Genomic DNA, 15,307 nt, shown 5'->3' with positions numbered 1-15,307 from the left:
CCAAAGCCCTCATTTTACAGAAACTTTGGAAACCGAGGCTCCAAGATGGTAAGTGCCCAAAGTCATACAAGAAATGGTGAATCCAGGGCATCGCCTGCAAAACCCAAGGCTCTTTCCCACCACACAGTGGGTCTGGTCCTAACTATACAACTAACCTGGCTTTCAGTAAATTACTTTACCCCCGCCCCAACATTTCCTAAACATAAAAGTCTCTGTGGTGTAATTACCTATCACAACTGATATCTTGGACAACTCTGGTGAAAACCCTGCCTCCATCTCTATGGCAATCTTTTACACATCCTACATGAAGTTCTCAGCTTGCAAAAGGGGAGAAGTAAGGCTAACAAGAAGCAAGACTCTAATTCTTTATAACTTGTCCTCTTGATTAGTACTTGGACATTTTCTACTAATGACTATCCACCTCCATTATCTCCTTATGGTACAGAGGCAACTCTGGATTCTTAACCTTGTTTTACTCATCTGAAAAGCCTTTAGAATATCTTTCCAGTCATCATTCATATCCATTCCATTCACTCCACGTGACTCTGAGGTCACTGCTATGGCACAGGCTCTCCTACCTGTTCCTGATTGGTGACATTCCATCATCTTTGCATACAGATTGTCTGAAAATGTCTGAATTGTACCAAGTCTTCCTACAAAGCATAGCGCAGTTGCTGCCTCCTCCACAAATCCTTTCCTGATCTTGCCCCTGCCACACCCCTCCCTCCATGAAGTGGGAGCTTCTTGAGAGAAATGACTTCTTTTGTCTTTATATTGCCCACACCTATCACAGTCTTGTGGATTACAAACATCCAATGTTTCTTGAGTTGACCTGAATAAAGACTTAGATGTCACCTTCATTAAATTTGCATATGGCACAAAATGAGAGGGATAGCCCACAGTGGAAGATAGGATCCGAAAAACCCTTGACAGACTAAAATTGAACATGATGGGTACAGAGAAAAGTCCCTACAGACATCCAACAAATTTACTACCACTCACAACAGACCAAAGTTGACCAAAGATTTAAGAAGGTTTAAGAAGAAATGCAAAGTATAGTCAAAAATCGAGAGAATTCAAGGTCTTACCACAAAAACAAAACAAAAAATAAAACCAGCAAAGTAACCAGAGATCTCGTGGAGATGTGGTGGGATAAGAACCATGGAAAGAATATGGCTCTGTATGGACAGACCTTACTCCAGAAGCGGATAGGGAAGAAGAGGGCACTGGATGTCAAGACATATGTAGATGAGGAAATCCAGAAAATAGAAGGAAACAGGACATTTGGGTAAATCTCAAGAGGCAGAAAAAGAAGCAATTTTAATCATTAGACCACTTGGACAAAAAGAAACAAATTAATTTGGGAGAATAAATCAGAAACCAGGCATAGAGAGGCTCATGATACAGGACCAGTAGGAAACCAGCTACCTGGACATCTTGAACTTTATGCCAAAAGCAGAAAAGCTGATTTCTTAAACTGCCTTTGTGATAATTCTATCCTTTAAAAATTGGAGGAAGAATAATCGCTCATACAGTGTCCCAAAAGTTTGTCCACTGTTCTTCACCCAAATACTTTTCCACCATGCTTTGGCCCTCTGGTTCCTAGTTTACTCCTATGATATGAGTATACTTAATATGCAATCATGCCAGGTACCACCTCACCCCATCTCATTCTGCCTGTCTATCCTCTTTGCTTTTAAAAAAGTATACTCACCCAGAGACACATTCCATTTCTGTTTCTCATCCCATCAAGTGTTAGTGATTTCTCAAATACTGAATCTGTAACCTCCCAGATGGGGACACCAGTGATGAAAGTCATGACCCATCTGTGCCTGTCCATCCTACATGCCTTTGGCCCATCTCCTCCCATAAATTCACCCAATGTGATATAAGGGCCTTACTTTCCCACATATAGGCCATCCTCCTCTCATTTTGCCTTTTTTCTCCTCTAGATGTCCTCTGTTTGCCTTTCTTTGAGTCCCCAGAATTTAGCACAGTGCCTGATATACAGTAAACACTTAATAAATGCATATTAGGTGATTAACCACCACAGATACTTTGGTCTGCCCACCATTGTTCCCTCTTCTAGGAAGCCTTTTACCTTCTCCCTCCAATTCAAAGAGATCTCATCTCAGATTTTTCATAGCACTTTTCTTTGACATCTCCTTCATATTTGTCCCTGTCTTCCCTGTGTCACAGTTACTGGTATATCTTCTTATCCCTCCTCATTGCAGTCTAAGCTTATTGAGATCAGGAATTGTGTCTTCCCAGTACCTTGCACATACGAGCTGTTGAATCAATGAGTCTATACCCTAGCTCACAATGTTGATAAGGGAATGCTGAGCCAGGCTGGTAGCACTTGGGGAGAGACATTCCAGGGGCCCTCCTGGCAGCTCCACTGATGCTCTCCATCAAGGGTACTTTCCTGCCAATGGGAGCTGCTACTGTCATAGCCTTTTGAATTGGCAGGTGCTCAAAATTCATGGTGTCATTCGTGTGTCAGAGGGTAGATTCAACAGCCATTTTCCACATGAGGGAATTGAGGCTCACTCCCAGTCACACACAGCAAATGCTGGATATGTCAGAGAAAGGACTCCAAACCTGGCCTCCTGCCTAATGCTGAGTTCTCATCTACAAACTAATGCCTCCCATCTATGTGACTGATGCCTAGAGATGACATTCTTGTTTCAAAAAAGTCTTAATGCTAAATACTTACTGGCCCCATTTCTTGTCTCAGTTGTTCAAATTCCTGTTTCTCCATCTCTAGTTTATGCTTCCGTTCCTCCTCAGTCCGTCTCTTTTCTTCTTCCATTTTTTGTTTCAATAACTCCTCAAAATTAATTTCTAGTTTCCCTGGTATAAGGGATTCTTGTGAGACTGTTTTGTAGAGCTCTGGAGAATCGCTGTCTGGGACCTATTGAAGATAATTATTTACCATTTTTTTGTAGACCAGTCAAAAAGGGTAAGCTTAATTATGATGATACACATGCTAAAAATAAAATGTTTACCAAAGGCACTGGAGTTTTTTGGGGGTTGAAAGAGCCATGGAGTGACTGGAAGCCGGGAGGTTTGAATTCTAGCTATATGACCCAGGACAAATCATTTGACATGCAGAGTGTCTTTTCTTCCTCATCTTTAAGATTGATTCAACGTTTGCCCTGGCTACTTCATAGATTTATTCTGAGGACAAGGCAAGATCACAGGATCAGAGCATTTAAGATGGAAAGGTCTTAAAGTGGGTGGAAGCATTTTGAAAAGGATAAATCCGTATTATGAAAGATCACCGAGAGGCACACCTGGTCCCGTGTTGGGAAAACCAACTTTGGGGCCACTCAGACCACTTCAAGCCCAACTTCTGCCCTCTCCAAATGAGTCATTTTTCCTGACGCTCCTCCCTGTCTGCCCCACCACACCCCGAGAAAGAGGTGATTAGAGAAAATGAAAGGGAAACATTTTGTTTCTCAATTCACATTCCTGGGAGCTTTCAAGACAACTGCAGAGAGAGGGCGTGTCAAAGACTGTACTACCCAAATGATGGGGGAGGGGAGAAGAAAATAAATTTGAGTTGTTGGGTTAGAAATAAAAGGATTTCTTTGTATGAAGGATTTTCAAAATTGGGTTTTTCAAAATAATGTGTCTCTTCTGGAGGTCTTTAAAGGAGAACTGTTAGAGACACTGGAAAGTTGGACTGTGGTCAGCCCTCACAATACCTTTCAATTCTATTTTGTCCCATTAATGTAAAATAGGTGGCCAAGACACATAAATTGGACTCTAATAAAAGGTTCTGAAGTAGGAGCGGTTTTGGTTTTATCAAAGGAGTTAGTGATGCCAGCCCCTTGGAGCTAACTCTTTCCCACGATTCATAACTGTTCACTAGTTTTGTAGACCATTGTGTTCCAATCTACGGGCCTCTTTATAAGCTGGTTTCTAAAACCAACTCAGTTTTAAATACTCTTGAACACGCTTTTTACATGGAAATGTTAGAATGGTTAAGCTTGCAGACCACCTTACACACACACACACACACACACACACACACACACACACACACACACACACACACCCCAAAGCTTCCTCCTGAAGGTAACAACTGAAGTGTTCCCTCTCTACCTAAGCTAAGAGGGTCCTCGGCCCCTTGGCAAGGTCGAAAAGGGCTAGTTTCTGCCTCTGGAACACTCCTTTCTGGCCTTTCTCTGCCGAGTGTCTCTCTCTCAGTATCTCCCCTCTCTGGGGTTACCCATTGCTCACCATGCTCTTCCTGGCTTCTGCGAAAGCCCTCTTTTCTGCTTCTATCCGCCTCCTGGCTTCTTCCTCAGCTTTCCTCTTCTCCTCTTCTCTTCTTTGCCTTTCTATGTCTTCAAAGCTGAGCTTGAGTTTCCCAGGGCGATGATATTCTTGAAGAGAATTTTCCATTTCACGGCTGCCCTTCTCTTCACTGACCTGCCCAGGGCAAAGATCAAATAGGAGTCACATATGAAGGAACTCAAAACCTCAGACATCCTTTAGAAGAACATCCTGGGGGTGACGGGAAAGATTAGAGGTGGTACAGATTTCTGACCTTTGATTTCAGGAAGGTGGGGAAACTTTCTCCATTGATAACTACTGACCACTGCTTTGCAACTGGCTCTTAGAGAATCGCCCTGGGGGAAGTGTCACAGGACATCACCCCAGGCTGACTCCAAAACCAGTCTCCACTACCTCTCAGACCTTACAAAAATCACTAAATTAGAAAATTTATTCATGTTATAAGACGATCTCCCTCATGCTCACTCTGGGGCAATTCCCATAAGCTAGAATCTTCCTACCATGATGAGGCCCAGAAGCAGGCCTTTGGCATGACCTCAAGGATGTCTTACTGGAACTGTCCTCAGAGGATCAGCTGAGAGGTTTATCTTGAGAAGGTATAAATGTTTGAAGTTGAGACCTCGGAAATACTGTCTCCTCAGAAGAAAAGGGCATCACTAAGGACAAAACTGAGGTGTCCAGGTTGGAGTATTTATTTCCTTTAGAAACTGGGCTATTATTAGTGGGTTCAGGGATTTGTCTCAACTTTCTACCCATATTTTAAATTGATGATCAAAAAGGGCAGGTCGATTTTTTCCTCTTTTGTGCCATCCCCCCACTTCAATAGCCCCTCCCACATTAGCTCCATGGCTTCCATGATCATCTCTATACTGATGATTCTCAGATCTACCTATCCAGCCCTATCCTCTCAGCTGATCTCCAGTCTCACATCTCCAACTGCCATTCAGACATCTTGAACTAGATGGCCAAGAGACATCTTACAGTCAACACGTCCAACACTGAACCCCTTATCTTCTCCCACAAACCCTCCCTTCTTAATTTCCTTATTACTGTAGTGGGCAAACCTTCCCCCCACCCCCCAGGCTCACAACCTAGGAGCCAACCCCCAATCCTCATCGTCTCTCACACCATATCCAATCTTTTGCCAAAGAACATTAGTTTCACCTTTGTAACCCTTCCAGTCTTCTTATACCCTAACCCCACATACTTGTGATCTGGGGGACACTGGCCTCCCTGTACACTCCATCCATCTGATGACTGCAGGCACATTCCCTCTGGCTCTCCCCATGCTCAGAATTCTCCCCCTCCTCTTGTCTGTCTCCTCCTGGCTTTCTTCAAGTCCCAGCTAAAATCCCACCTTCTACCTGATCTTTATGCTGGTGCCTCATACTGCCAATCTGTCTGGCATGTAGCCTATTTGTACCTAGTTGTCTCCATGTTCTCTCCCCCATTAGATTGTGGCTTTCTAGAGAGAGTAGAGAGTGGTTATTTTTGTCCTTTCTTTGTATCCCCAGAACTTAGCACAGTACCTGGCACACAGTAGGCTTTCTGACAGAACTGAGAGATCTAAAGGGTGCCAGTAGAAATCAGGCTCCTATGTCTGGGGAGGGTCTTCAGTGCAGTTGCTAGTGGTGATTCTGCTGTGACCTTTCTCACAGCTGACATGTTGAAATGCGAATAGGTTTTGCATTATACTATTAATAAATCATAGGCAAGAAGAACACAAAAGTTTTTCTACACTTATGAAACTGAGATTTGATACTAATACAGGAGCAAAGGCTTATGGGAAAAAAACATGTCTTCTGTCTTTATAAACCATGGTGGAGACTCTGAGCATACTGATTAATTAATGAGGGCAATGTTTCGTTTTCAGTTACTTGTGAGTAAATATCAGAATGTCCCCCTGGATTGCCTTAGAACATGGGACACAGATAAATAAGGAAACTATTCAGTAGCAAGGGGGGGAAAGCTACTACTTTTTTTTAACGGGGAAAAAAATAAAGGAAAACTTACTACCATACTGGTGGTCCACTGGGGGGGGGGGGGGGGAGAAAGGCACCTGGGCTGACAATGTCATATTATACTATAATACTATGACTTATAAAGGGACTTAAAAATGCCAAGACCCAATTCTGTACCGGACTTTAAAATATCTTACATCTCTTGGGCAACAAGCAATTCAGAAGGTGAACAATATTTTCATTTAGGTCAATTTATAAGACTGAATATTTTAGTTACTATATTCTGAATACTGTAATATGAAATTCAAAACAACTGTCATTAGGTCTTTCCACACAGAGATTTCTAAAAGAGGCCTTCTCAGTGGGAGATAATTCTTTACATTTATAGGAAGGGGGATTCCCCAGAACGGCCTCTTTACCATTTGCTGCCGGGCTTCTTCGAAAGCCCGTCTCTCCTCCTCCAGGCGCTGCCGCGCCTCCTCCGCAGCTTGCCTCTTCTTCTTTTCTTGTCTCTCTTTCTCCATTTCTTCAAAAGTGAGTTTCAGCTTTCCAGGGGAAAGAGACTCCTTTGTACCTTGGCCCTCTGCTTCCTCATCCTAAGAAAAAATTGGGAAAGAGCCACTATTAGGCACCTAAGGGATCAAACCTGGCGGTTTTTTGAGCGGCTTGCCTCGTTGTCCCGCTAGGATACACTCACCATAACAAGTGAAAGGCATTTTGCTTCCTTGAGGGATCGTCTTTGCTCCTCATACCGGATTCTCTTCTCCTCTTCATGTCTGTTCCTTTCCTGCTCCTCACGTTCTCTTTCCAGGTCCTCAAAACTCCTTTGCATTTTTCCAGGTGTTTTGTGGGATTTTACAGGTACCACCGTCACAAGCAGCGAATCGTCTCCTTCCTAGTGCATAAAACTGGTTGTTGGAATGCTTCTTCCTAACCAAAATCTGAGTTTCATGGAGACTTACCACTATCTCAGATCGGTGACCTCCTGCTTCTATCAAACAGTAACATGAAGAAAAAGAGGCTTTTTGTTTTGTATCGACAGCAACTACATCAACGCTCTTAAGCCGTGTGGGTGTTAGTTTTTATCCTATCGAAATCATCTCCAGGGTGTTCATCAGACTTGCAAACGAACAGAGATGTTACTAACAGGGTGACCAACCATCAGTCTAGAGCGTCAAGAAAAAGACAGCTGAGCATGCGTGCATTGTGGCCCAGAAGAGAACGTCCTCATAGTGAGTGCGCTGGGAACCAATTTGATGGCGACTTGAAGAACTTAAACAAGCTTTCCCTAACGTGTTAAGATTATATCTGCCAGGCCAACGTTCTAAAGTCGTTCATAGATCATTATTTTTACTATGAAGAGACACAAAATATTTCCAGATGATTTGCTATGAACAAATATCCTGTTATAAATATGCCTTTTTGTTACTTAAAAATAGATTTTTAAAATGGGTTTCCTTTCAAGTCATCTAAATCAGTTCCTTCCATAACATCTGGTTTTGCCCCTGAATTTTTTTAATCTCATAGAATAGGATGGGAAGCCCAAATACATACCCTTAAAATAAAGCTTCTTAGCTATGTGCCTCTACAGTCTGGGGAACACCATCAAATTGTTTGTTAGAATGTTGAGGTTCTGTATTGGATGGAAAGGAACGGGTCTCCAATACTGGGTAGCTGGTGAGCTTCCACTGTGTGAGATGCAAACACACAGGGCTGTTTAATGGTGCAGGAGAACTGGAGTTCCAATTCACCTTTCTCCAGGGCATGCTACATAAGTGGGGGTGAGGGATCAAAGGGAAGCCGATTTCTTTCAAATATTCGACTCAAAATCATCTAAAACGTAGCAGGTCGCAGCTCATTTGCAAGACACTTCTTTTGGGAGGCATACTTCAAACCAAGGATCTGAGGCAGTGCATTTATAATTGAGGCCAACTGATGTTTTAGATGTAGTCACAAAAGGAAAAAAAAAAAACTTTCCACCAACATTATCTTTGGCTATAGATGCAAAAATGCAAAGCTGTGGTCTTACTTGGTGAAGTATTTCATCAACAAAAGTGCCCTTCTTACCTATTTTTCTTTCATTAAAAAGAGAAAATTCATGAATCAGATAATTTTAGGGGAATGTTTCATTGAAAGAAATATGTGTTTACCTCTGATGCTGATTCAGTTTCCGCATTGTTTATGTCCTCAATCTATTGAATGAGAATTTCATATCATTACATTCTGTTGGTACTTTGCCTTTGGCTTTCAAACATACAATTGAAAAATAATCAAATAAAAGAAAATACTTGCAGTAAATTTTCAAATGTGAGATTTTGGAAATGCTGTTTTTTTTATATTCTTCCAATAGGCTGATGAGCTGCTGTTCAAACTGTAACTAGCAAGTCAAATTGATACTTTGCAATTGAATATTAACATTATTAGATTTAGCCGTGAAATTAAAAAAATACTTTTCATCAATGTAATTTTTCCTGTTATTAACATTAACATGAACCAACACTTTAAGATCTTATCAAAGCCTACCTTTATAGAGTTCTGGAAATGGAACAGTGGGTCTAATTCTCCTCACCTCCCAGTGCACTTAGAAGCAGCAATGAACAACTTTGTTAAACTGAAATGGACATACGTACACCCTTCCATATCAATTCCCCTCAACCCCCCCCCCCCAATGAGAAAAGATGAAGTCTTTGAAGAGTTTTAATGCTGGAAATGTACAACCGATTCATCACCAGAACTCCCCTCAGTGGGTACTCATTCGTACAATACCTTTGAAAGTGGAAAAAAAGTTCCTAGATACAACATTGATTCAGGGCCCTGTCACATTGACCTGATCCAAATAGGGGGAACAATTCAGTATGGGGAGGGGCTAGATTCAGGCATGACCCCAAAAAGAAATGATTATTGAGAGGATTCAATATGAAGTGAAGAAAAAGATGGAAGTGGCTTAAATAATACGACATCACTCTGTTATTCCAGGAGGACAATGAAGAGATAGGGAGGCTGGGAAAGGCAAACCGGTGGAGGGAGGAGGGGTTTGGTATTTAGTTTTATTAAGCAATAATCTGAAAACAATGTGCTCCTTGGACAGCGGATGGGGTAGTTACCCACGAACTCAGCTGTTACCAGGAATTCAGCCAGCTCTTAGAGACTTTATCACAGAACTGTAGAATCTCAGAATCAGAAGGTACCTCCGAGGTCACGTGGTCCAGCCTCTACCTTAAGGAGAAGGCCCTTCTACAGCCTCCCCGACCCAGCCTGTGCTTCCAGACCTCCGGTGAATGGACAACTGCCACCTCCAGAGACAGCCCGCTCCACTCTCGTGACTAATTCCTTTTTAGGAAGCATTTCCTCCTATCATCCAAATTCAACCCCACTTTGGGACCTTCGTTCCTTGTGCCCCTGTGACCAAACAGAACAAAGAGTTCTCTCCTCTCTTCGAGCTACAGCGAGGGTCCTCCTGAGCCTTCCCTGGCAGCACATGCCCAGTTCCTGTCCCTGCGCCTCTATTCACAGGCGTCCGGGCCCCCGCACGAGCTTGGCCACTGTGATTGTTGCGAGGTTTTTCAAAACACGGAGCCTGAATCTGCTCCTTGGCAGCCCCTGACGGTTGTTCCCAACTCTCCTTCTGCAGCCCAAAGAAGTGGATGTTTTAACGAGGGACAGGTAGAGTGAGTTTTTACCAACCAAGAGGCTTCGTCAGCCAATGTGGCGCGTGCACACACTCAGCTACTGTGACCCCGGGAAATGGGAAAAGCTGCCTTAGGCAAGGGCAGGAGCCTCCCTTCCAAATAACGGGATCTTGGCATCTTTCGGTTTCGGCCTTTGTTCTTTTCTGTGTGTAAGTCCCTCCGCATTAGCCAGTTTCTATTCAATCGGTTTTGTTGGGCTTTGGCCAGACCGTAGCAAGCCCTTCTGTGCGCCGTCTCCTCCCAGGAGAATGCAGCCGTCTGGGTTACTTGCTGTATCCCCTGACCCAATAAGCACTTTATAAATGTTGTCTCATTCAGGCAAAAAAATATCTTCCAAGATTACGTATCATGCAATTACCGCGCTCTCTCTTCCGAATGCTACCAAATTATATGAAACGGAATAGAAAAATCATTTCCAAATTAAATATTAAAACCTGACTTTTTATATTTACTTAATTTACTTAATATGATTGTTTTTGCTTTATCTTCCATGTTCTTAGACTTTTTTCACGGCACTGCACATAATGGAAAGAGTTCTTTCTATACTTGGACTTAAATGCCCTGAATTCCAATGCTGCTTGTGCCCCTCAATGCCTGCATGACCTCACCTCTGTTTCTCAGACCATTTACAAAATGAGAGTGTTGACCATAACAAGCTTGAAGGCGCCACAGCAGGCAGTGACTCCAAGTCAGGAAGGACAAATGTGACCTTCTATGCCTCAGTTTCCTTAAGTATAAGATGGGGGAGGGGGTTGGAGGCTGCATCCTGGCTCAGGAGCTCTCAGGCTCACATCCCAATTTGTTTTGTTCTTTTCTTCTTTAGATGAGCCCTCAATGCCAGTGTCCCATTTACCCTACACTGTCTGTCCTCTCCCTGCCACATCCACCTCATCATGCCCTTCTGAAAGTCCTTGGGCCACAGGGCATCACTGCATCTCTTTTCAAAGTCAGGAGACCTCAGAACATGGTTCACCCAAGAGCTTCCTGAAGCCAGCCAGCTCTGCCAAGCCCATCCATGAGCCCTATCAGTTCCCAGGGACTCTCAACTGCAGTTTGAACCAGGGAAACAAATGGCCCTGACTCATCGTGGAATCAGGAGATGGAGTGTCCAGCCTTAGCTTGGACATCTACTGTGGGCCTGAAGAACAGACTCTCTGAGCCAGAAGAGACCTCGAGATCATCTAGTTCAACTCGGACATACCCCCCCTGCCCCTCCCTGCTCATGACAAGCAAGTGGCCCTCTAGCCTTTGCTTGCAGACCTCCAGGCAGAGCCCCAAGGCTGCCAGGGCCAGTCCTACCACAAGGCAGCCCCTGACATACTGGAGACCACCTATCTTGCCCCTTCTAAAGCCCTTGGCCTACGGCACCTGTTTCCTCATCTGCAAAACGAGAAGAACTTTGCACGTCCCAGAGGTCTGCAGACCTTCAGATCTGATCACCATCTGATCACCAGATGAGGACAATGTTAACCAGGCTCCCACCCACCTAGGAGCTGACAAGCTGGCCAGATGAAGGAAGCCGGCCCCATTTCCTGGTCTCTGCCAGACTCCCTCCCTTGAAAGGACAGCGGCAGCAGTTTCTGAGGCAAGTACAGGTCATTTGATTTGGCCTGGGTTTCTTCTGTGACTTTCCTAACCAGGGAGGCTTGTCAAGGCAGAAGAGGTCTAGTCTTGAGAACACTAACGGAAGCAACGTCTTTTGTGTATTGTAATTTTGTGTGAACTGATGAGGAACCCTCATCTCGGTAAAACACAGCAGTGGGAGACGCTCACTTCCAGTCTGCCGCATCATCGGGAAAAGGAGAGCTCTTGAAGCTCGCTGGCCAGATCCCATGCTCTCCTGCCAGCACTGCCAGGCTCCCCTGCTCAGGGCAAAAGACCCTGGCTGTCCTGAGCTGAGACAGGACATGTGGATGGGCTGTCATGGTTTGTCCAGGAAGGACCAGTGCAATAAGCATCTGTTAAGCTACACACAGTACTAGGCTTTACAGAAAAGATCCTGGATGGTGACCCTCTGCATTCCCATGCCCAATAAAACAGGAAAAATCTTTGCCACATAAGCGAAGAATAGCCTAATGAGAATTCTTTTCTATGCAGTATCTCATCAGGGAGAGGAGGGGTTAGGTTATAGCATGAACTGAAACACAAATATTTCCATACATGAGAAGAAATAGAGAATGAGGTTTGTATATGAAGCCGTAAGTCACCAGGACGTACACCTTGGTGTTTTTGAAAGACCAAAGCAAATTCAACACATGAATTTCTAAGCTATCCTATTTGTTTGTGGCTCCCTCTCGACTTTCTCCTCTGAGTTTTTGAGAGCTTCGATGACCCTCTTTGGGGGGGAGGGGACCCTCTTGCCCTGCTTAAAAAAAGTCTTCCCCTGTAACAAATGAGCAGTCAAGCAAAACAAATTCACATACTCTGGTGTCTCGCTCTGTTCCTAGGCTTTCTATTAGGAGGGGAGGCGCAGTTTGCATTTTCTATCCTGTGGAATCACAGTTGGACATTCATTTGATCACTTAAATATGTTCTAATTAAAGGCTGACACTTATGATTTCAATAACCAGTGATTCCCCGGGCATCATCACTATATTAAGTGCTGCCTCCCATCCTTAAAGACACCCAGGGAACATGGAGGGAGCGTGGCAACATGTAAGCATGACTCCCAGGAAGAGGTAGAGGAAGGGCTCATGGACCCTGTGGCCCAGCCAGCAGCTGCCTTTGAGTGCTGTGCCCACACTAAGCTCTGAGAAAACATGCAGGACCCACACCGATCTCCTCCACACTTCTTCCAGGTGTCAGGATGACCTGAAGCCTCCTGTGTCCCTTTGAAGTGTGGCTGCTACTCAGGGTGATGAGGTCATTTTGAACACCCGCATCTTATGGCTGCCCAGCTATGACCCCAGTGACCACAGCATTGACTTTCAGCTCCAGGACCAAGTTAGTTTTTTTATCACCTTGCCCCGAAACCCCCTCCCCCCATCCATCACCTTCTTCTGCCCCCCCACCCCCAAGCCCCAGGATCTGGAGCCCACAAACCTGCTCAGCGCGCTTGGCTAATTCTCGTTGGATTTTCCTCTTTTCTAACAAATCTTGTTCAGTTCTGCGCTTTCTTTCCTCTTCCGTTCTTTTCTTTTCCTCCGCTTGTCTTTGTTTTTCCATTTCTGCAAATTTGCCCTTAACGGTTCCTAGGAATAGAGGAGATTTTTTTAAAACAGTGTCTTTGCCTTCTCGGTTTACAATTCCATTCTCAACTGATTCTTTCCATTCCTTACCTGTTAGCTTTGGGACATAAGCCTTTTCTACCCTGGATGTCTCTTCCTCCTCATCAGAAGCAAGCATTTCTTTCATCTACACAAGGAAATAAATTACATTGGAAGGAGCATCTCCAAACATTAACACAACATTGAAAACAATTCTTTTACTACACAAATGATGAAAAGTTAGCCTAGAAATTAAGCACTTTGCCTCATATGCATTTCAGTAAACAAGAAATCATGCTTTAAACCATGAGCAATCTTTTGCATTGAATGTTAAAAAGGAAAGCAGCAAATCAAACAACCTCCTGCTTCCTCCTGCTCCATTCTCTCTCTCTAAGAAATTGTTCTTTTCTTCTTTGCTTCTCGTCTCTAGACCTCCTCTCAGTCCTTTCTTCCCTCGCTTTCTGCATGGCTTCAAATTTATCCTTGACATCGCCCTTGCCAAGTTTGGGCACATAGGCTTTGGGGACGGGTTTAGATGAGGAAAGCAGAATCTTTGTTAGATGAAGAGAAAGAAAAGAAAGTTTTTTAAAAGATGGAAATAAATTAAGAACAGATTAGATTAGACTGAATGCAAAGAAAAATGCATTAAAACAGAAAATCTGCATGAGTATGGGAGCTCAGTTTCCTCTGGCAGTAACTGATTTTGTGCTAACGGTCAGATGGAAAAATAAAATGGAAACACAAATAACTAAAACTAAATTCTCATGAGAATAAAATCAGATAGAAAGCTTTGTGCGTGTTCCTTGACAGGTGGAATCAATGCAGGCAAAGCCCACTAAAAACCAGAAAGAGACGTCCCGTTGGCTGTAGTTAAGATCCACCTCCATATCATAGCATTAAAGACGTGGCAAGTGAAGTATTTGACACTGCTTGTCTTGCCACTTTAGTAGCATTATTGATTTAACTCCTAGCCCCCCATGATTTCCTGGGACAGGGGTTTTTAATCTGGGATCCATCCATCCCTTGTCTATCGAGAGATTTCAGGTAGTCCATGAATGTGTTCTGGTTGAATAACTATATTTCAGCAAAACTGGCTTCCTTTGCAATCCTATGTCTTTTACTTTTTGTTTGACTTTAAAAATATCATTCTGAGGAGTCTATAGGCTGCCCCAGCCTTCCAGAGGGTCAATGACACAAAAGAGCCTGAACACCATCTTCCACACAGGTAGGGACCCCCTAGTTGGAATTTATTTATCCACTTGTATTTCAAGGCTTGTGAATGGACATGGAAAATGAATTGGAAAAAAAAAGAAAATAAATTGAACATTTAATTTGTTGTTTTACAGTGCTCCTGATTTAGATTTGTTCCATTTATTTAATATGCCAGTAGCTGCATCCCTTCCCACTCAGCTTCCCCATAGCCATGGTCAGTAGCCATTGACCTGGGGAAAGCACTGCTGTGGCTTCCAAGAGGAAGAGTTACTATGTGGGAACAAAGCTGCAACTGCCGAGCAAAACCATAGTCTTTTTATACAGAAAATTTAGGTCAACCTGCATCCCGGCTGGATTCTGAGTCCTGAATTGACATGACTTGTGACGGCCTTAGCACTGTTCTTCGTTTAGTCAGAAACATGCCCAATCAACTGTAATCCACCCTTTCTAAAGCGGACTGAGCCATTGTCTGTTCTACCAGCATCTTTGGAAGTTCTGACTGTCCCATCCAAGCTGGTGTCACCAATGGAGTGAAATTACCATCAACCAAAGCACCAGTTCTGGGATCAGACTATGAGAAACCCTACTCAGAATCGGCCAGAGTTCGTCCCTCTATAGCCAATTTCTCATCAGGAATCTTGTCTACTCTTCGCCAAGCCTCAGCCCAGCTCACTGTTGGCTCAGTCCCTGAAGCATTTGCAGTTTGATGACACCTATTCCAGTTTGTTCTCTGGTGACCCAAGGACAAAGGGTCAAATCCCAGCTACCAAGTCTGGACACTGTGGTTACTCATGCCATACAATGAGCAGGAACTTGGGGAAGTGCACCAGTGAAGGGAGCTGCACTTCTCCACCCGAATCAGAGTCAATGGGGAATATGATGTGCCAATGAGGGTCAGTCATGTGCCTTCTCCCCCTTTTGAAAGCTGAGACTT

At 43.8% G+C, this 15,307-nt stretch overlaps 1 protein-coding gene across 4 annotated transcripts in view; it reads right to left on the bottom strand.

Moving 5' to 3' along the window:
• Positions 1 to 15,307, bottom strand: part of NEXN (nexilin F-actin binding protein) — a 47,030-nt gene that overhangs the window by 9,179 nt on the left and 22,544 nt on the right. For 2 of the 4 annotated variants that reach the window (XM_069102235.1, XM_069102236.1), the window contains exons 3-10: positions 13,521 to 13,712; positions 13,234 to 13,309; positions 12,998 to 13,146; positions 8,417 to 8,458; positions 6,964 to 7,161; positions 6,686 to 6,862; positions 4,249 to 4,440; positions 2,717 to 2,914 (exon numbers count right to left, since the gene is read on the bottom strand). In XM_069102235.1, coding sequence (XP_068958336.1) covers positions 2,717 to 2,914; positions 4,249 to 4,440; positions 6,686 to 6,862; positions 6,964 to 7,161; positions 8,417 to 8,458; positions 12,998 to 13,146; positions 13,234 to 13,309; positions 13,521 to 13,712 — 1,224 coding nt within the window. The remainder of the gene's footprint in view (positions 1 to 2,716; positions 2,915 to 4,248; positions 4,441 to 6,685; positions 6,863 to 6,963; positions 7,162 to 8,416; positions 8,459 to 12,997; positions 13,147 to 13,233; positions 13,310 to 13,520; positions 13,713 to 15,307) is intronic. The other 2 variants (XM_069102237.1, XM_069102238.1) reach the window with 1 other exon arrangement.

The sequence above is a fragment of the Petaurus breviceps genome, unplaced genomic scaffold (genome assembly GCF_028583685.1).
Source record: "Petaurus breviceps papuanus isolate PSGF00001 unplaced genomic scaffold, PetGlider_PUasm1.0 545, whole genome shotgun sequence".
Classification (NCBI taxonomy): Eukaryota; Metazoa; Chordata; class Mammalia; order Diprotodontia; family Petauridae; genus Petaurus; species Petaurus breviceps.
This window is presented reverse-complemented; position numbering and strand designations above follow the sequence as displayed.